The sequence below is a fragment of the Phaethon aethereus genome (assembly GCF_964289735.1).
Source record: "Phaethon aethereus genome assembly, chromosome: 1".
NCBI classification, from domain to species: domain Eukaryota; kingdom Metazoa; phylum Chordata; class Aves; order Phaethontiformes; family Phaethontidae; genus Phaethon; species Phaethon aethereus.
In genome coordinates, this window is record NC_138575.1 from 62,284,633 (window position 1) to 62,305,909 (window position 21,277).

A 21,277-nucleotide genomic window follows, 5' to 3' on the forward strand; every position below is an offset into this window, starting at 1 on the left:
AAAATCTGTCACAGGTACCTCTGCACCTTATTACTAAACCTCGACCTGAAAATGAAAGGGAAAAAAGGTAATAGGGTCTCAAAGACATGCTGCACACTACCTGCCATGTATACAGAGATCACAGCCTGGGAATCCGCTTACTTGGTGTAAATCCAGTTCAGTTATATTGACGTTTCTTTCCCTCACGGTATATTAGTGCTCATGAAAAATCTTGCAGTGAAAGCCCTAGAGAAGAAATCTTTTGTCCACAGACAAACGCACTTCCCACATTCTGCTCTATTACAACAGGCAAATGAGCAGAAGTGTTCCTACTTTTACAATAATCACAGGGTCAGACACTCAACTAAGACATAAGTAACACATGGCCTTTGTCATGGACACTTTCTCTGGCCCTAATTCAGTGCTATCTCCACCCAATTATCCTCTCCTTCTCTGCCAAACATATGAACAATTATGATCAGTCCACTAAAAATCTGACTGCAATTCTAACATTCAGCTCCTACAAGCCACCAGACCACCCTTTCAGTCCCCTTCAGATCATTGCTACATTTGAATTTACTCCAGCCAAATCTTCCTTTCTGTTTTGGGTTTTTTCCTTTTTCCTTTTTCGTCTCTTCTCTTCTTCTTCCTTTCCTTTCCCCTTCTTCTTTCCCCTTCCCCTTCCCTTCCCTTTCCTTCCCACAATCATTAACCAAGCCAAAAAGAGAGTCAAGAGAGAAATTATGGCATCTGCAAACAACTCGAACAGCTCCATAGAACGAAACAAAACAGCGAAGGATCAGAGAGGCTGTTGTATGTCAACATAGTAAATACCCACAGTCAAATTCTCAGCTGGTGTAAATCAACCTGTCTCCACCTGGTTTCATGAGGGCAGTTGCAATCTGATGCTGAACACACTGTATAAAAACCTTATTCATGTTAAACCACAGCATTTTAAATCTGAGAGAATATTGACCCTACCTGGCACCTGTTTCAATCAGTGGCCAAACTCTCACCTCCCAGATAGGGAACGGCCAGAAGCACGCTCCATACGAGGACATATGGGGCCTTAATACCATCTCAAAGCAGGGAGCCCCACACAGCCCCCTCCTTTGCCTACCTCTCAGGAGTCCTGGAGACATTCCCAGGAACAGCGGCAGCCGGAGCTATGGTTGCACATTGCTGCCTATGCGAGGGAACCTGAAGCATGTGAAATGTACTGTGTGCTCTATAGCAGAGGATGGTGAGCCATATGTGGGTTCTCCTGTTATATTAGATCATGTAAAAAACATGCACATGGACACACTGAATATTTAAAGTTTCCTGTCCTTAAAAAATCACAACTGCACCTACCTTGTAGTAATCCAAAGCCATAGCTGCAGGGCATCTTTCAGCAGCCTAAGTCTGGTGATTGAAATATACAGATTCCTTTGAACTACAAGGAGAACTACAAATATCTGCTCAATCAGCTCCACCATTCCTCTGAGGCAGCTAAACAGAGTGCCAAAGAGTTTCTGTGATGGCACACACAGCCATTGGCATCCAGGAGAAAAACATGGGTTCATCACACCAGGAGTCCAACAGGTTCTGATGGTCAAGGGTTAAAGATCTAACTAATGTTTTCAGTCACCTAGATCAGTAAGAGAAAGATTTTGGCCAAAAATGTCTTCTTGCATATTTGTTATATATTGAGTTCTGACTTGACTTTACAAATGGCTGATCACAACTGCTTCAGTAAGAAACTGAAGAGAAAGATTAGGGGTGAGATCTCCATCCCGCAGCCTCACAACTACTGGTGAATTCTTGAGGACAAGAAAGCTACTGCCAAAATATAAACCAGTCTCTAATCCGCCACCTTAGAGACAGACATTTATTTTGGCAAAAATGGAAAAAGAAAGATGATCCATGTATTTGAAGACCTATTCTAGGGGTCATGTCCAGTCTGTTGACTTCTATGGCAGCCTCTACTCACTGCCTTTTCTTGTTACTGTTTTCCCAAAATGCATGCACTTGCTTGCCTGACATTGTCAGTCCCTCTAGTGCAGCATGCAAAGCTCCATCCGAAAAGCAAACAAACACCAACTAAGAACAAAGAAAGAAACAAAAACTAAAAGCTTGCCAAGAACAGATGTCAGCGAGCTGATGGAAACACTTCAGCATAAAAAACATCATCTGCTTAGCTCAACGTCGGCTGTAAAGAACTGTCACACTTCCTCAAACATGAGGATTTTCCTGGCTGGCTTGTAGGCGAGCCCGGAAAGGGATGCTAATGGTTTGCTCGGTCAGGGTGCGCAGAAAGGAAGGAGAGGCAGTGAAGGAGCTGCCAGCTGCGTCCCCTGCTTCAGGAAGCCGAGGAAATCTTTCCAGTTGACCAAGCTTGCAAGGGCTCTGGGATTACAGCTCTTCATGGATGTTTCTTTCTTTATGTTATGCCCTTAATGTTAAAGGGCAAGGAGGTTTTGATTGACACACAGCAGACCCCAGAGAGACTAATTATTCAGCCAGTCTCTTTTCCCTTACTCACCCTTCTTGAGCATCTGCAAAGAGTCTTTAAATTTAACCTGCAAATGCTAGTATTTTTCCTTTGTAGCACTGGATTGTTCCTCTTCAGGGCTTTTACATGCACTTTCCATTTATGCAATGTTAACTCCCATAATGGTCAATAAAGGCCAGTATATAAACTCATGTTCCCAGCCATGCACAGAATTCAAATTGAATTAGAAAGTCAGCCTGTGTTCATAAAAACAACACTATCGAGCAAATGGAGCTTTACTGCACTACCTAAACAGATACCATATATCTTTGTGTTGTTGTCAATTCTTCACATAAATACTTTAAATCACTTAGACTTTATTTTGCACACTATATAGTGACTCTCTTCATAATCAAACAGTATTTAAAATATTTACTGCCTTGTTAAATCTAACAAGTTAGATTTATTGGGATAGTCACTTTCCTTAATAGCCAATTTAGTAAAACTCAATGTATTCATTGATGGATAAATACATAATAGGCGGTTGTTAAACTTTAATAAATATGTTTAATAGTCAGCTGGCATTTTCGTTCAATGGCAGCACTTCCTCTTGGCTGCCAACAGGAAATGCTGCTCCTGAATGTGCCAATTCAGCCCATATGTAGGCAATAAATTGATCTAGAGGAGCGAACGGTAACACAAATTTCAGGTAGCTTTCCTGTGCTGCCTGTCACAAGAACTCTAGCTGAGATTACCCTAAGCTCCCATCAAGACCATCAAACAGCACACGGTGTAAGAAAGAGTAAGAGCTACTGTGTTTGTCTAGACTCCATACAAGCAACGAACCAGGAACAGGAAGGGCAGCTGGCTACCTGAAAGCCACATATTCATGTATTGTTATGGCAATTTACAGTCTTACTGCACTCCTTGTTGCATGTGTGTCATGTCACATTCCCTCATCCTACCCTGCCGCTCCGCATGTTGACTGACAGATTAAATTACAATGCCTCGTCTTCTAGCTAGGAGAGCTAAAAGGTACTCTTTGAAAGCTTTTAGGTACCTAAGAAAAAATTTTAGAGGAGTCCATGTCATTAGATGACTAAAAACCTTTATAAATCACGCCCTTATCTCAAACTGTAGAACTTTATGGTTAAACTCTGCAGGTCCCAGGATCGGTTCTTCAAGCTGAAGGCAGATACTGCATATAAATCAGAAAAAACAGACCAAAATACCTTCAAGAGAGACTGTATTTGTACACTGGGCTGGGAAGTTTGATCATAGCCATGAAGCACTCACCTGGGTGGGGTTATACATTTCCTGGAGTGGGCTTCTGGATCCCTTCCGGCAGCAAATGTCCATCCCGAATGGATTTCTACGCATTACTGCAAAGGGAAATTGAAATTAATACAGGTTAGCAACATTGGTTAGCAGTAACCTGTTGCAATACTTACAGCAAGAAAAGATTTTCTGACAGATAGGCAATTCTAGACGGTGTTGTGTCTTAAATCCTAATTTTACTTTCCCTAGAAATTGCCTGAGAGCTAAATCCTTTCTCTATTGTGCAAGTTACTGAAAAAAGAAAGCGCTCTGGTTTCCCCCTTGTAAAAAATGTTATCCAGTAACTTCCAGCTTGGGTGCACAAAAATTCAAGCACAGGGACCAAAGTGACACAATTTTCAGCAGTGCTAGGTACCTGCTTCTCTGATCGTCAGGGAGGCGTCAGATGGATTCCTATAATCAGCATCTCTAAAAGGCAACGTTTGAGCCTCTCGCAGTCTAAATAACAGAAGTACACAGGAACCTAATATTAAAACATCTGAGGTTAAAGCTTTTGGCTTAACTCTGGTTTCTGCTGGAACAGACACTCAGCAGTACATGACGCACATAGAGTCAATCATTGCTGCGCTTCTTGCTAGAAACTATATTTTGCTCTACATATTGCAACTGAATATTTGACCAATCTGAAAACCAACATATGCTATGTCATCCCAATTGGAGACCAGCAGGTTTTCAAACCAAAGGCTTTGTCAGAGGTCTGACTGAGGAGCATTTTGGATGATAAAGCGTCTCCAGGAGAGGCCCTGATCTGAGTCCCAGCAGGCGCAGAGATCATCAGTTTCAAGTTAGACCTTTATGGCCATAGAAGTCTACATAAGAAGCCATTTGGCTCCAATCACGCTCTGTAGTCATGAGGAAAACAAGAGCTTGCCTGTCCTAATCTCACATGCTCCACATCACTCTCTGCAAACACTCCTCTGCCCCAGCTTGCTCCGCTGGCTATGGAAGGAGCATCAGGCAATATGATGCCCGCATCAGGCATCGCAGTGAGGGGAGATTTGTCTCGTCAAGGTTTAATTAAGACACAACCAAAAGGAAAAAAGAACTGATCCTGCTGGGAATCCAAAGGCATTAAGCAGAGTTGGGCACGCTTTTACCACCGCTTGCCACGTTTTGTAACCAGAAACTACTGAAGTGTCCTATAGCAACGGTTCTGAGCTGCACCACTTGCAGGCATGACACTGGCAGACTTGAAGCCAAGAATCAGAGAATACAGTCAAGTAATGTTTTAATACAGAGGGCTGATCCGCAATCATAATCGATCGACATGTCAAGTAGCATAAACCACAGAAAAATGGACACAATTCCAGTCTGGAAACATAACAGATTCCTTCACTCTTTGTATCTGTTTTTCAATTGAAGGTAATTTTCTAATAACGTGCCGTGTTGCTTTTTCCCCTGGGCAAAGAGAGATTCCTTGTAGCAGGAGTTGCAGGCATATATGCTTAGTAAACAAACAGGCTAAATGATTTGATTTTCTTCACAATTAGGATAGCAATGTTATTAGAGGCTATAATTTTAATTTACATGTTTAAATATCTGATTAACTTCTGAGCATTTTTAGTCATGCAGCTAAGCATTGCAATTCCTTTGGTTTTGTGCTAATGTGCCTTTTTTAAAAGTTAATTTAGGAAGTCTTTGAACCACTTAAAACTTTAAAAAGATTCTGCATGAGTAATGTCAACTTCCAGTGTCTGCAAGTGATTTTAGGAAGAAAACACGAAAGTGGGGGTGTGAGACATCCACCAGTCATTCTAACTACAGAGCTCCTGTCCATCCCACCCCCGACTGTTGTCCCCCTCCATACTCTTGCACCCGGAACTGTGCCCAGGGATGCTTTGAAAATCATTTTGTAGCCCCCTCACCATTACAAGAAAACTTTCTAAAATGGAGCCTTCTAGTCAACAGCAAAACACATCGTTTCCGTTTAAAACACCAGAGAAAGGGGAAAGGGAGAGTGGAACATTTCAGTGTATCCAGGTCATTAGATGGTGATTAACCAGGATCCTGAAACACTGATGCTTTGTTCCAAAATGAAGAAGAGTAATTCTAGCGTGGTGCCCTAATTTATTACTTCACTTTTCATTTCCAATAAATACAGTAAACAGTAACATGCATAAATGTATCCCTTCCTGCTTCACTTAGCCAGCAGGTATCAACACAGCAACACTTTATATGCAGCAGTAACAGCCATAAAGATTAAATTATTTGCACAACATGCAAGATTTGATTCCCAGATGTAAACAAACAAACAAGAAAAAGCAACTGTCTCCCCAGCAAAAGCTAAATGCCAATGTAGAACCGTAGTCACACAAGCCATTAAATCTTCTTTATGATTCCCAGTATTACTTAACTGTTTGGGGGGGGAGGCGGTCAGTAAAGCCTTTAGAAGAAGACTGAGGAGTTAGCATAGCAACACAGCAGCTCAACACAGCACCGAGTTCCCCGTTTATCGGCGTCAGGAACAGCGCACCCTCATGCAGCCGTACACATACCTGGCAAATTCCCGGCACCTCTGCACACACCCGGCAAATACCTGTGCCTGGAATTCAACTGCAGCATCGAAATAAAGGCGAACACTCCCCTTTCCTGAGCAGAAATCCCACTCGCAACTTTTACAAAATTGTCCTTCAGTCAGTAAGTATCAGGAATGTTTTATGTATAATTCAAAACACTTGCTGGCTGCTTGCCTGTGGACAAAGTCACTTCTCAGGGCTCCTGCAACTAGTATTCTACTGTCACAGCTTCTCTGAGGCAGTTTTTCATTTTATGAATGACACAACCTTTTTGGCCTGAATCTCATCTATAGCAATCTGCAGAAAGAAAACCGTAATATGGGCGTTAACTGCAGCTACACTAATTTTAACAGCACTTTCACTAAGACACCATCACACTATTGTGGTAGTGAAAATTTAAAAAAATCAAGCCCTTTATCTTCACCAAATCTTCTTATTAACATAGTAAACATCTAAATTTACATTTTATGGCTTGGGCTGATCTCCATGTATAATTACAGTTAATTATAATCTAATGATAAGTATTGTATATGCATGGCTCCAAGAAGTGATTAAAAGATCACATTCACGCACACTAAGTGTGTGAAGCAGCTGACAGCAGCATTTAATGCCTTTAATGATTAAGGCGTGTTAATACTGCAACTGCAGTAAAATGAGCAGTTCCCTGAATTTAGCCAGGACTGTCAGCAACTGAATGAATTGTTAAGTTTGTTACTTAAATACAAGAGCTGTAAGAATAAGACCTTTCTTCCATCTCTAGGAATGATTTGTCCAAACGGCAATCTTGGCCCATCTTGTTAAAATCTGTGGAATCACTATTCATTAATTTAATAGCAAATCTGGAGACTGTGTTATCTAGACGCTCTATTCCAGTTTCTCAAGAGCGAAAGACAAACAGTTCTGCTGAATCGAAAGCTTACCAACGTAACAATCACCTGCATACATATACACAGAAAGAAGGAAACTACATGTGCAGGCCTTAAATTATCTCAGGACAGAAGCATCTATGCACAACTGCTAGAAAACTCTATTTAGGACCACTAGTGCCAAGAGCAGGAATTTGACCTGTGAATTACAATGTGTTTTGCATGAGAACACAGAACTCCTCAGTTAACCCTTCCTCTAGTATCTGTGCAGACAAAAAGTCCAGAGGTTTTGCCACAGTCTTGGTCCATTAGATGACTATGAATTAAAATGTAGATCCCTCAAATTAAAAACATCCTTTGGAAAGGCACAGTTTGGGACCGTACTGAGAGCTTGCAGGTCATCATCCAGGCCAGGCAGCCTTTGAAACTCCTGCCATGGTCCAACAATCGATATGTTTACCAGCATCTCCTCCCCAGGTCCCCCGGGTGCTGAACCCATGATGACAGAGGCAGGGTTACAAATGACAGAGCAAATGCACATGGCAAGGCACCTGCCAGAACATTGCATCTACAAGAGGGGATGTCACCTCCAGGTTGCCTCTAGCCAAAAATGCAAGACAACAGTGCCTACAATAATGGGCACAGGTAGGGAGGGGGAACGTGCAGGCAGGCAGGCATGGTATAAAGCCTTCAATTTTTTGTATGACATTTCAGAGACTGAAGATCATTCAGATGGAAACATGTGAACCAGGCTTAAGTTGTCACATCTACTTGGCATAAGGCATTTATAATGCACTTGGTAAGCTACAAAGACCCTGTCCCAGAATGGGAGAATTCTGGTACTCCCCACAGGATGAACAACGACAGGAGAAAATACTAAAAATAAGAAGCCACATCAATGCAATTTTTGCCTCCTCAGGAGCTACAGAGAAACTGAGAGAGGGGACATGGTGGCACTTCTCTTGGGAGATTACTGGCCGGAAAAGGTATGTGAACACTGGGACTATCTAGACAGAAGAGAAGGGGGCAGGAGGGGGATCATGGGAACCAAGACTCTTGGAGACTTAAAACCATAAAGGTCACCTTCTCACAAAGTGTCAGAAGGGCAAATGAAACCATTTCTCACAAGCTTGTGTGGGATCAAGCCACAGACGAGACTCTGCCAGAAGAGGCACACATAATAATTGTCACTTCTTCCACTGGACCTACAGAGACAAACAAGTGACTTTTCAAACACTGGGTGCATTGCATTCAGCAGCTGCCTATACCACTACCATCCTACAATCCTGTAAATGTCAGAGGCCCCCATTTCCAAGGCTCCTTTTGTTCTGTAGAATAAAAGTACCCCAACTGCTATCTAGCAACTGGTTTCCTACTTGGCAACATCTAATTTACATTGCTTGGACTATTCTAATTACCTGCACAATAACAAAAACCAAGTGTAAAAACTTTACCTCCGTTCACTGCCTCTTAAATTAACTGTCTCATATTACAAATATTTGAGAAAAGTTCCGAGGACATATTAATATTTAATTTTTCATTACATTGGTCTAAAGTACAAAGACAAAATTCCCTAAAACAGCATTGCTTAAAGCTGATATACATAATTCATTCCACATGTTTGGGATACAAGTCGTCTTGCTGAGGAAAAAGTATGCATTGGCAGCAGTAAGTTGAGACTCCCATTGAAGGTGGAATCCCATTCTTATTTTAAAGAAAAAAGCTACAAACAAGTCAAATATATTCCTTTTTCTGGTCTGATTTCTCTTCTTTTTTGACCTGATTTCTCTATGAATGGCTGAAAATTGACAGCAGTCTGCTTGCTTCTTTTGGTTGAATTACATTGCTTTCCAGCTAACATTGCTGCCCAGTTGCCTCTAACTTGAGGCCAGGGTTAATGCTTTCCACGGAGCATCATACTGACAGCAAAGACCAGGTACATAACTTAGTACCTTCTCCTAGAGCCTTGAACAACTGGGTTAGGGCTGAATATTCACCTAAACACTACACTCCCAACCAAGACAGAAAAATCAGTGCCACTTGGCCCAGGCAACATGGTGGCATCAAAACAGTTACTTACATCTTTGGTGTCTCTAGCCACGTTTAAATAAGCTACTGCCCTCAAACTTCCTGAATTTTTAAAGCAAAGCATAAAAAATTATACCCCTAATGAAGGTTTAGAGATTCTCTTGGGCTGCAGATTTGGACATGGTTTGTCTTTCAAACTCTTGCACAGACTTCTGCTCTGACCCCAAAGCAGCACAGAAAATCACTTCTATTTGATACATAGGATGAAGCACTGAAATACATATTCAAATACTACAGTAAACACTTTCTCAGAGACACTGACACATCCATAGCTCAATCATAGAATCATAAAAGTTGGAAAGGACCTCTAAGATCATCAAGTCCAACCATCAAACTTCATCAAAACTTTTTTTTTATTTTGAACATACTTGATCACTATCACACACAAGAGTGTTTGGAAGATAGCTTGGTTATTGTACCTGGTCCGTCACACATGGTCTCTCCATGGACTCCCCCTGCACCAAATTATTTTGATTTTTAAGTCAGTATTTTTTATATTCCAGTCTCCCACTTGTCAGTGTGGTATGATGGGAAAGATACTGCAATTTCTGTAACATCACTGGAGTGACCATTTTCAGCACTGCCAACATGTTTGTTTTAAAAGAAGTTTCTCTACCCTCACCTTTTATTAGTACTCAAGAAAGGTCTACTGTCACTGTTAGCAAACTGTGATACATAGACCCTAAAGAGTCTAAAAGGAGAATCCAGGTTCATAAGCATACATCTGTAAATGATATTATAAAACTACCGCACTGTACCAGCAAGAATCATGTTCAGGGTAAACTGTTCACATGCGAATACAAACCAAACAAGGCTCAATCCAACAATATTTTGCACATGAAATGCTCTTGAAGCATGAACATACTCAGGGCAAAGTTGAAGTAAGTGACCCTAGGAAGCAGCCTTTTTCCAGAGTTCGTCAGAGGCTCTTGGACTGAATTTTTTGCAATTTGGAACATCCTGTCCACATACCTTTCAGACACTTAGTTAAAATCGTGCTGAACAAGCTTGTCATTAGTAACCAGCTCGTTCTGCTTCAGGAAAATGAGCCTTCCATAAGGATTTACAGCAATCTGCTCTGTAAGACTTCAGTCAAGTCCAAACTGCAGGCAAAATCGGAAACTCAGAGACAAAAAGACCACCTCATTTCAAATTTCATTAAAATTCCTATGCTCCCATCTACAGACTAATCAGGCTAAGGACACCAAATGGTACGAAAGGGTTAATTTTTAATCAGCAACCAAGAGCATGAGGAGTGAATGCAAACACCGTCACCCAGCACTGGCTCCAGAGCCTGAGTAAGGAGAGTTTTAGATAGCTCTCCCGGCAATGATTTACGAACACTAATACTTCAGCAGTGGTTCACAAAGATCGACGGATTGATAGCAACGTCTTGTGACAGCTGGGGCCTTGTGCTTTGCTGCGTTCAGCTCAGGATTTTAGACTAAATTATCAGTCCTTCATCTGGAGACCACAGGTACAAGGATTTATGAGTAAACTCTTGTCTGGCCTCTTTCGTTTGCTTAAGGCAAAACTGCAGCTTTCTTTGCTGGAGCTTGGGAGATCTATTTTTAGAAAGTAAAAATCACATTAGGTATTGTATATGAGCATGCCAAAGTCTTGAATGCAAAGAATGAGATAATTCTTATTCTCTACGTTAATGGAGAGCAAGATTTTGCCTTACACCAGACAGTAACTAGAAACACAGAGTTTTACTCAGCATGAGAAACAAGCAAAAATCTATGACCAGAGCACCTTACCCCATGTAACACCACTGCTCCTCACGGACAAACCAGAGACCTTACTGAGCTGGGTGCTGTATGTACATAGCCAGGAAACAATCCCCAAAGCTCGCTGGTTTAGAGCTTCACCTGAAGAACAGGGATGCTATATTTTAGTTTAGCGACACTTGGTTCATTGATTCGACATGTCCGTCCTACCCTCCCCCTGATGTTTCCACTCCCACTCATGTACCAGAGAGACTGACTGTGGATGGATACAGCAAAGATGAAGAATGAAAAATGAAGAAGAGTTCACACCTTAGTGAAATGATTACGGCTGAGACGAGCAGCAAAGCCACTAGTTACGGGACCAGGGATCAGCAAGTAAGAGTCCTCAGTTCACAGATCAGAAAAATAGAGGCAAAGAGGTAAAAAACTTCCACAAAGCAAATTAGTTGCTGCAGATGGAATTCATTTTAGGAAGAGAGATGTCTATGCTGAGCTACTCCTTTAAGCTCCTACAATTAACAGAGAGCCGCAGCTGCAGAGATGGGTCGCCCTACATGCCTCTGGAGGTGGCTCCCCTCCTTTCCACTGACCAGCAACCTCAGATGGGTCAATGGTTGAAGTTACATGAAATAAATCCTGGCACAGCGAGGAAATTAATCTTAATGTTTGTTTCTAAGCTCTAATCACTAATTACAAAGGTTGTAAATGCCCTCCAAAGAATAGAGAGTTATTTAATTACTTTTTGCTTTAGACAGATTTCCAGAAATAAATTTGTATTTTATCCTGTTTGTTCTCAGATTAACATGGGGATGGGTTTAATTGGGCACAGTGGGGAAGTTAATATCCTTGGGTAAAATTATGCAGAGACTTAGATCCTCAGCCACCCTACGGACATTGCATGTGGCATAAATTAGCACAACATCTTTCCTGTTAATGAACAATGAGCAACTTTTTTCCCAGTAATTTTTTAAAATGTTAATCCATACAGATTTTCTTTAGAAGTCTCAAGAAATTATCCACAAACCTAAATCAAGAGACTTTTCCATAGGCTTTACTTCTCACACGAGGAGAGCTCCGTTTTGTTTCTCTCTCTCACACACAGGCATACGCTGCTTTTAATGCAGCAAGTTTTTGTGGGTGCAGACTACAAACTATATTAGACTTGGTCAGAACTTTTCCAATACGACTTTGTTTTCTCTGGCATGAAATGCAGATTCAGGAGTATCACAATATTTCACGGTTCAATTCTGGATGTCCCAAAACGTTGATCAAAATGGTCTACTTCTTTTCTGCTAGAACTAAGGTCTTTGTAAATTTTTTTTTTTTTACCATTCACATCAACTTAAGAGGTTCTTTGTTTCCTTTTTTCTCCCCGCCCCCCCCCCAACTTTCTACAAAGGAAGAAACTATGGAATTGTGACAAACTTTAACTATACGTATTTCACAAACAAATGTGTGTATTATGTATTTGCCTGAAGGAATGCTGATGATCCAGTATATCAAAACACAAAGAAAAACTCTCTTTCTGGACATTACACTTTCTCCTACTTTTCCGCTACAAGGTAGCCACGTGTTTTGCAAAATGAAACTGCAATGATCTGGGAAGGCTGGAAATTTCTAGTGAAGCTTACGGGTTTCCCAACATGCCTCCCTCCAATTTCTAGACACGCACTGTAACAACATCAGTAGGCACATCTGCCGCTGGGTTCTCTTTATAGCACAGAGCTGAATGCACTACTTCGTTCTTCTTATCAGCCTAGTTTTCAAGCCTGTAGGTAGTTGGCTATATCCCATCTCTCTGATACAAATTCAGACAAAAACTGTTTAAATGTAGGTCCAGGGGAAAAAACCCTACATTCGCATTGTCCTAAAAAATGAGCAGTTAGATTTCTTTTTCTGTATTTCCTACTACTTCCATTACACCGTCGGTACCAGTCTACTTAACAAACATGATGTATGAGCACATTAAAAAAAAAAAAAGAGAGAGTAAGAGAAAATCCTTTAAAGGAGGAAGGTTTCTTCAGAAAGCTGGAATTTTTAAAACCTTTACCTTGAATCACGGTCAAAATTAGAACGATGGCTGCTGCAGCTGCAGTCTATTTGAGCTACTGTTTCTTCAACAGATGTGCATTGAAGATGAAACACAAAATCATATTTGCTATGGATATACTCAAATGCACAGCAACTCCTCTCACAAGCCAAGCAGAATAGAAAATAGAGCTGTAGCAGCCATTTTAACCCAGAGCAATGAAAGGCTCAAACCTTTGGTCTCTGAACTTCAGGCAGAAGTACTGCACGCACACATACGCACACCTGACCTGACACAAACAGAAATCAGGGACACAAGCCATTTCTGTCTTAGCACCATGTCCAGATGGACCAAGATTTACCACCTCTGAAGCCGTGCCCCTGGTATTTTTAGTGCGAACACATCCTCCTGATACTTTACCATGATTTATGAACAATAACTTTCTTTACGAAAAAGAAGCACTAAACAATTTGATAAGCGGGAAAGAAAGTATGAAATCCTGCAGTAATCACTTCTAGAGAGGTCTTTCATTATGGGAAAGAGGATTATGACTGCAGCTCGTTGGATAAGCAGATGAGCTCTTACAAATTAAGGATGCTACTTCCTTGGCAATGCGAAGGCCAAATGCTGATATAAAAAGGAAAAAAGTACCACAGACAGTAAAGGCCCGAGTCTGTTATTTGCAAAATGCCCAGACTAATAATTAATATACAGTTGGGCTTTGCTGTCTTATTCCAAGAGTTTATTCCCTTTAATACTTCTAAACTCAAAGTAATCCCAAGGCACACAAACACGATAGGCCTCTTTGCAACATTTTTTACTTTTCCAGCGGCTGGTTATCGCCTCAGCTGACTGGGATGAGGGCAGGCCCAGGTCTGCAGAGCACTGCTGGGCCACGTCCAGCCCCACTGGACCGTGGAAGCTGCCCGGTGCTCCTGCCTTCTTCCAGCAGGATCCGTACGCAGAGGCCTGGGGCTGCTTTCACACAGTTTTCTCTCTCTGTTAGCAACGAGCTGTACACAGATAATATTGCTTTCAGATGTAAGAATCCCCTCAATGCGGCAGTTTTGAAATATTCCAAACCACGGATCCTTCAAAACATTTTACATATGAATAGGACACTGTCAACTCCCTCAGACCCAGACTGCACTTCATCACACAGAAGAGTAAAATACACATTAGCACTATAAAACTTCATCTCAATTAGCATAATCTGTATTTCCATTACAGAACCCAGCTTTACAGCCAACCTCGGGTGATATACTGAGCACTCTGGATTGGTCTTTCTCTAAGAAGAAATTCCCCAAACACAAGAAAACCATTCAGAGCAGTGAATGTATGAGCTTTCAGTGCCTGCTTATCTTTCAGTGGTTCTACTCCTTTCCTCTATCTCCCTCCATTGCTCCCATCGATTCAATGAGTTTAATTAAAACCTTCTGATGCGTTTTGTCTACAGCGAGGAAATGCAGCCATGCCCCACACATACCCGAGGGGATAGCCAAGCACACCAACTCCACGTCCAAGAGGAAAAAGGAGTGAATGAGGAAAGAAATGATTTTACTTCCAATGAGAGCATTTAAAGGAGAACCAAACCAGGCGGCAGTTGCAAAAGACGCACCTGTTGGCATCACTACCGAATAGGACACTGGGTAGACTAAAAATTTTAAATTGACTGAGATTCTTCCTCCAGTTATGGATATGCTATACAGAATTTGCACAGTATGTCAAGGTTCAGTTTCTGAGGCTCCAGCGTACTGGATACCTATATGACCTTTATTGGTAATAATAATATAACGTAGTTAGCATGTGAAATAATAAGCTTTGGTTTCAGTCACTAGTAGTCGCATTGTGAAATTTTTAGTAATGTTGCAGCTGGTGACCGGTAAGTATCCAAAATACAGGATTACTCCTACAGTATGACTCTGAAGGAGACGGACAACAAAACTGCTAGACAGAAGCATGGACTTAAAAGTTTTTCCATAGGAAAAAAATGCTGTTCTTGCACTTCTGAGGTCTCATGCAGAGAGAGACAGAAAAAGCAGGAGAGAGAGGAAAAAAGGAAAGCATCCTTTCCAGAAGACTTCCCTAAAATAATGCCCATTTAAGCTGTACTTCATCTTTCAAAAAGAGAACTCATCTTTTTTCTAAATTTGCGAGGAGTAGAAAATCCACCTTGGGAAACTGATTTGATGTCAAAACCTGCTGCCCAAACACACCCTTCTGCTAAGCTGAATTGACCTATCCTCACCTTCCAGCCACTGGATCCCATGGTGTGTCTGTCTGCTCCTCATGGCCATAGCTCTCTTCTCTATGCAGGAACCTACACCTTGTGATCACGGCACCCTTAGCTTTCCATCACTCTGCAGCAAGTTTTCTAGGCAATTCCTCACTTCTCTTGCTTTCTTTTGAACAGGTTCAAAGATAACACCACAACTTTCTGGAACCAGGGTGCCCCCACATAACACCGCACCGCAGCAAAGGCTGCGGCTGGACCCATATGATGAGCAAATACAACCTCCCCTCTCCAGCCCTGTACTCCACACCATCACACGTACCCGGGCGACATTAGCTCTCTTGTGGCCCAAGGAGCAGGCAGGGCAGCTGTGGACCATCATCCCCAAAACCTTTTCAGACCATGCTTTCAACAAAAGAGGGTCCTCTACTCAGTAAGCATCACCTAGGATTTATTCCTCCACACTTTCATCTTTACTAAAATTACTAAAATTGGGATGCCACCCAAGCCACTAGGTATTCACAACTCTCTATTAATGACTTGCTGTTTTCTTCCTCTCCATTTATCACTGTCCTAACTTTTGCATTTTATGTAAACCTGATCAATAAATGACTACATTTTGTTCTGGATCATAAATTAGAACATTTAACTAGCCCAAAATCTGGTCCCCCAAGGATTCCATGGGAAATGTATCTGCTTAGTGATGACTTCCCAGTTACAGCTATTTTTACAAACTGTCAAACATTTTTTAAATCACTATTATGTGTGCCAGATTGATATACATTCACTTGTCAATTTAACTTTTGGTTTATTCATTGCCATATGCACCTGTATAGGAGTAATTCTAACATTCAAATATTGTATCATTAAAATAAAGAGGGTCATCAGCTTGCAGAATTCATTTTAAAACATTTATTTGTGGAAAATGTTCAGGTTAGTTGTCTATCTTTAACCTTCCAAGGCTGCAGAGAAGGCTCCTGTGATGCAATACAGTTCTGTGCTGCTCTCAACTCTGCATGGGTTAATTTTGTCACAAGTTTTTGAAAGCTGAAACAGCGAAACTGCATTTTAATTGAAAATATTTTACACTTTCAGCTTAAAAACGTAAAGCAGAATGAAAATTACAGTTCAAGGGATGCTTTCTCAAGCCACAGAGTTGAACGGCAGACAGGACTGACCCGGAGGGAGCAATCTCAGAATGCTGCTGCTTTTGGGGTAATCCTTACATTTTATGCTGAAAAACACCATTTGTCTTCATTAAGTATTAATTAGCCATTACCAAGGAGGTATATATAAAAGCTGTGTTAAATAATAAAACACAACAAATGAAAAAACCTGTTACACTAAGGACTTGTCACATATTACCCCTTTCCAAACTGAGATAAATCATCTCAGCTCCATGAACTCAAACAGATCTTCGTCCTTCTGCATGGCTGGGAATTGCACCTGAACTGTCTACGGTGAAAGGAAGATTCACTGAGACTGACTGCTTGATCCCTCAGCAGGCAAAGCAGTCAAAGCATTTTATTCAGCTGGGAAGGACACCATTTGCGTGCATGTGCGCAGCTATTCATGTAGGTATGATATGAGTGCCTATATTACATCCATACATGAGTGAATACAGACATGCATTATTGATGTTGACATAGCACACCAGTGTTTACCCACCACCAGATGCTGATACTTTCTTATTTTGTAATTATTTCATTTTCAAGACTTGTAACATGCTGCATCATGTTTTACTGTCGAAATACAACAATTAAATGGCAGTTTATTTTAGTTTCTCCTTTCCATTCTCTGTATTTTGCGCCTATCTATTTCATTAAAGGGTTTCCAGGCTCAAAGCTTAAGTAATATTCAGAGAAAAGGGGAATGTGAATTTTTCATCTAATACTAGTCTCCTATTAAATAACCTTTTTTTTCCAGAACACACCGCTTTTCAACTCTTCTATTTAATCAAGATCTTGACATAACATTTTCCTGTCAAAACCTATTCTGTTTTTCAAAAATCTTTATCCTCTCCTCTCTGTCCTTTTCTTTTCTCCCCACACCAAACTATTCCCTTTGGCACTCTGTTGCTGCCCCTTTACACACCCCCACCAATCTTTTAGGCTCATTCCTTGCTAACCATTTCACTTCCCTCGCCTCTTCTAGTCTTCCACCACCATCCAGCTCCCTCCCACTGCTCTCCCAAAGCAATGAGCCAAGAAAAACTCCAACTTACTCCCTAACCCAGCCAACACACCAGGAACCCAGTCCCGCTCAACCCAGAGCAAGGAGTGGAACCAAGAAGGCAGAGGAGGTGGCAAGGGGTGGTGGGGAGAGGAGGTGCTGAAGGCATCGGGGCTTGGCTGCAGTTGCTCAAGAGGAACCAGAAAACAGCCCTCTCCCATGTGTCCCCTTGGGTTTCCAGGGCTTTAATCCGGTACCTGAGCCTGGCACCCCTCTTCCATCACCTCACTGCCCCACTCCCCGCTCAGTGCTGTCACTCCAAGCACTCCCCTCCTCTATTCCCAGGAGACCCCATCCACCCACAGGCATCCACATTAGCTAAAATACACAAAATGCAAAATAACGAACAAAAGGCTTGAGAGGCAGGCAAATTACAAGGCCAAGAGCTACAGCACAGGGAGGCCAGGAGGCATGCCTGGGTTTATTTATAGTTTTTACTTGGCGCTTCATTTTTCCTGCAGTTAAAGCAGTTAAGAGAGATGACAGAGTTCGAGGTCAGGAGCGTTGTCACCAGCGCACAAAGCACGATCAGATGAGAGGTTCAGCAGCAATGCTGCTGCATGCTTTCCCATTTCTCAACAAACAGTAGTTTTTCCTTTCCATTTTATACACTCGCTTTCAATTCTCTATCCTAAATGTTTAAACAAAGAGCAGTCATCCCCTCATACAATTAAAGGCCATGAGTATGGAAAATAGTCCAAGACTTTACATGTTACTTTTTGAGAGGATGCACAAGAAATGTAGTCTTCCCACCAAGGCTGCACTCCAGTTAAAATTAGTGTCAGAAAAACCAAGATTTCGGGCAAATACAAACAGCCACAGAAGAGAAGACCACTGTTACCTCACCTGTGAATGCTTTCCTGAAATGGGCACCCTGAATAGAAAAGAAAATTAGAAGTCCTCAGGATGATAACACCACTGTCATTAACCTTGCAGAAACCACTTTTGCTATATTGCATTTGTGGCTTCTACCAAATGTGTGCTAATTTCAAATGAGAACTGAATATGCATATTTAAAACAACAAATCCAAACCACTAGCACTGACTAATTTTGCTGCTCAAAACCTTAGCTATATTCTTTTTCTATTGTTGTTTTGCATTGCCCACAAAATAACGAGGGATATAAAGGCTGTAGATGAGGAATGTGTGTGAATCTGAAAAATCAGAGCTTCTAATCACCCTGAGGTAATTGTAATATGAAAAAAAGAGTGCAGGGTGAAAGTAACCAGTGATTTTATTTAGATCCTCCCACATGAACAGGATTAATTCCATGCTGTGCAGATGTTCATTTGTGTCCTCCTTATACTGTGGGGAAATTAAAATACAGGGTGGTTTGCTGTATACTCTGCTTACAATGTCAGGACAATTTAACTGTTTCTGTTGCAGCTGTGCTACTTCCCTTCAAAGGGAGAACAACAGCCCTAATGTCTACGTCCTCCATCAGCCCACCCCAGCCCCAGCACTCAGAGGACCTCACTGAATTCCTGCCTCACTGAGGAATGTCCTTTTTAGTAGGAGGCTCTCTTTGCTGTCCTTTTGCCATACTAGTAATGCTACTAAGTACTGGAATTCAAATAAACTGTCTTAAGCTGAAGTCCAAGCTCTTAGGAATAATAGGTGTTTGGGGATTTGGTGTGAGCTCCCCCATAAGCTTTCACTTGTGGATTTTTCTTCAAAACACCCTGATAGCATCACCCAACTTCCCAAATATTACCCCCATAACAGCTACTGCTAAACACCAGTCTCCAGGTGGACGACACAGCATAATCTCTCTCCAGATCTGTTTTTCCTCAAAAAGTCCCTACTGGAGCTGGTTCTTTGCATGGAAAGAAAAGACACCTCTGGCTGCATTCCCACCCTATTCCATGCAAAGAAGCCGCAAAGAAGCCTCCTCATGGCCAGGAGGGAACTAAATCTTCTGGTCTCCCTGCGGATGGTGCCCAGGACTGAGGGTAGGTTGGGGCATATACCAACCTGCTTGTCCCAAAAAACAGCTAGTGGTCAAGTCATCCCTATCCTCCAGTCAACCCCAAATAAAACATAGGGGGCAGGGAGAGAAAAGGGGAAACAAAACAAAAGCACAGCGAATCCCAACCAAACATAAGGGTTTCTCTCCTTCACCTGTTAGCTCCTCTTACAGCCAAAACACAAGAGTTAAGCTATGCACATGACTAAGGGTTTCCAGCACCAGGGGTTTCCCAACACTGTTTGTCTAATCAAAAAGACAACAAGCTACGTCGCAGCTTTTTATTGCAAGGGCAACACTGAAGGAAGAAACCACAAGATTTCATTTCCTTTCTGTCATGTTTTTCAAATAGCATCTGTTTGTTCACCACAGACAAAACAAAACACAGGCTTCTTCCCTCCCTTTCAACTAGAGATTAAGATACTCAGATAGACTTTAATATTAAGGAGCGAGGAACCAAAATGGTTCTTCCAAACCCAAACAGCATTTTTCTTCCCCACCATCCAGACACAACATGGGAAGAGCTGTGCACCGTTCGCCTGGGCTCTTCAAACTCCTTCCACAGCAGCAGCTCCCTCCCTGCAATGCCATTTCTCCTCCTGTCAGCAAAGCTTAAGTCAGAATTAAGGGGGGGGGGAGGATGTCTAAAACACAGAAGGTCTTTACTGGCCACATCAAGTACAATATGCGAGAAGGGAATAATAAAAGCCATATGAAGACTTTCAGCTTCCCAGCAAAGTAACCATTAAAAGCAGTCGTCAAGCCCAGGCGCCAAGCTAACCACGCGCAGGGTGACAGCCAGTCCCACCACTTGTCACTTGGTGAAATCACTGCCTACGCGCTAATGCCTCAGACAAGCACTTAAATACATCTCGCTCCCCAAATCACACTGAGAGGAGATGAGCGGAATGAACTACAGGCCACCAGTAACAGTCATTAATGATGCAATTTATTTCTAACAGATATGACATCGCAGCAACCACCATTGCTGTTTGACTAGAGAAATGTAGAACACAGCAAGAACAAACACTTCTTCCTCCCTAATCACCTCTTTCCCCTTCCCATGACCTTTCTCTTCTGCAATGGCATAAGTTAGTTTTAATAAACTGAAGAAACTGGAGAGAAAACAACAAAGCAAAAATAAGACTTGCAAAAAGCTGCATCTATTTGTCACAAATAAAAAAAATTAAAAAGCTTCAGAACAATGAAAGTTTCCAAAAGAAAAACCCTAACCGAATTCTACTACCTTTCTCTTTTCAATGACAGCCTTTACAGGAAAGGAAGAGGCAGCTCTCCTTCCTGGTGATTCTTACCTGATTCTGTAACTTGCTGCTGTCACTACACAGGCACCAGAGTTACTGAATTTACACAGAGTCACACTCAGGAGATTATTCAAAACGCAAATTACACAATCCAGCACCGAAAACAACAGCTTTCCCAAATTATGGCTGTTTCCTAAAATATGGGCTGGTACCACGTTGCTAACTGTAGCCAAACACATGACAAACCCATGTCAATCCAAACCGCTTCAAAAGAGGGAACAGCAGCAAGAAGAGACTGCCAAGCAGGAACACCCAGCCCAGATTTTGAATTCAAGTACGGGCTTATTATTAGGTTGTTCTTTTGAGTTATACTACCAATGCCTTGGTCGCACTGGATAAAAACAAAAGCACGGCACTTCAGAAACCCTCCGCCTACCCTGAGGCACGCTGCTGCCCACGCTCCGCCACGAGAAGGAGCGCCCTGCCGAAGGGAGGCACGCGGAGAAGCTGTGCTGCTCGGCGGCTGCGTGCCGCGCAGGCAGACACAGCCTGCCCACCCCAGTCC

The 21,277-nt window shown here is 42.0% G+C and overlaps 1 protein-coding gene across 1 annotated transcript in view; it reads right to left on the minus strand.

Annotated features, from left to right (window-relative positions):
• CHST11 (carbohydrate sulfotransferase 11) overlaps positions 1-21,277 on the minus strand; it is a gene marked incomplete at both ends in the record, with an annotated part of 175,929 nt that overhangs the window by 93,556 nt on the left and 61,096 nt on the right. The window contains one exon of the mRNA XM_082004658.1: positions 3,749-3,834. Within this exon, the coding sequence (XP_081860784.1) occupies positions 3,749-3,834 (86 nt within the window). The remainder of the gene's footprint in view (positions 1-3,748; positions 3,835-21,277) is intronic.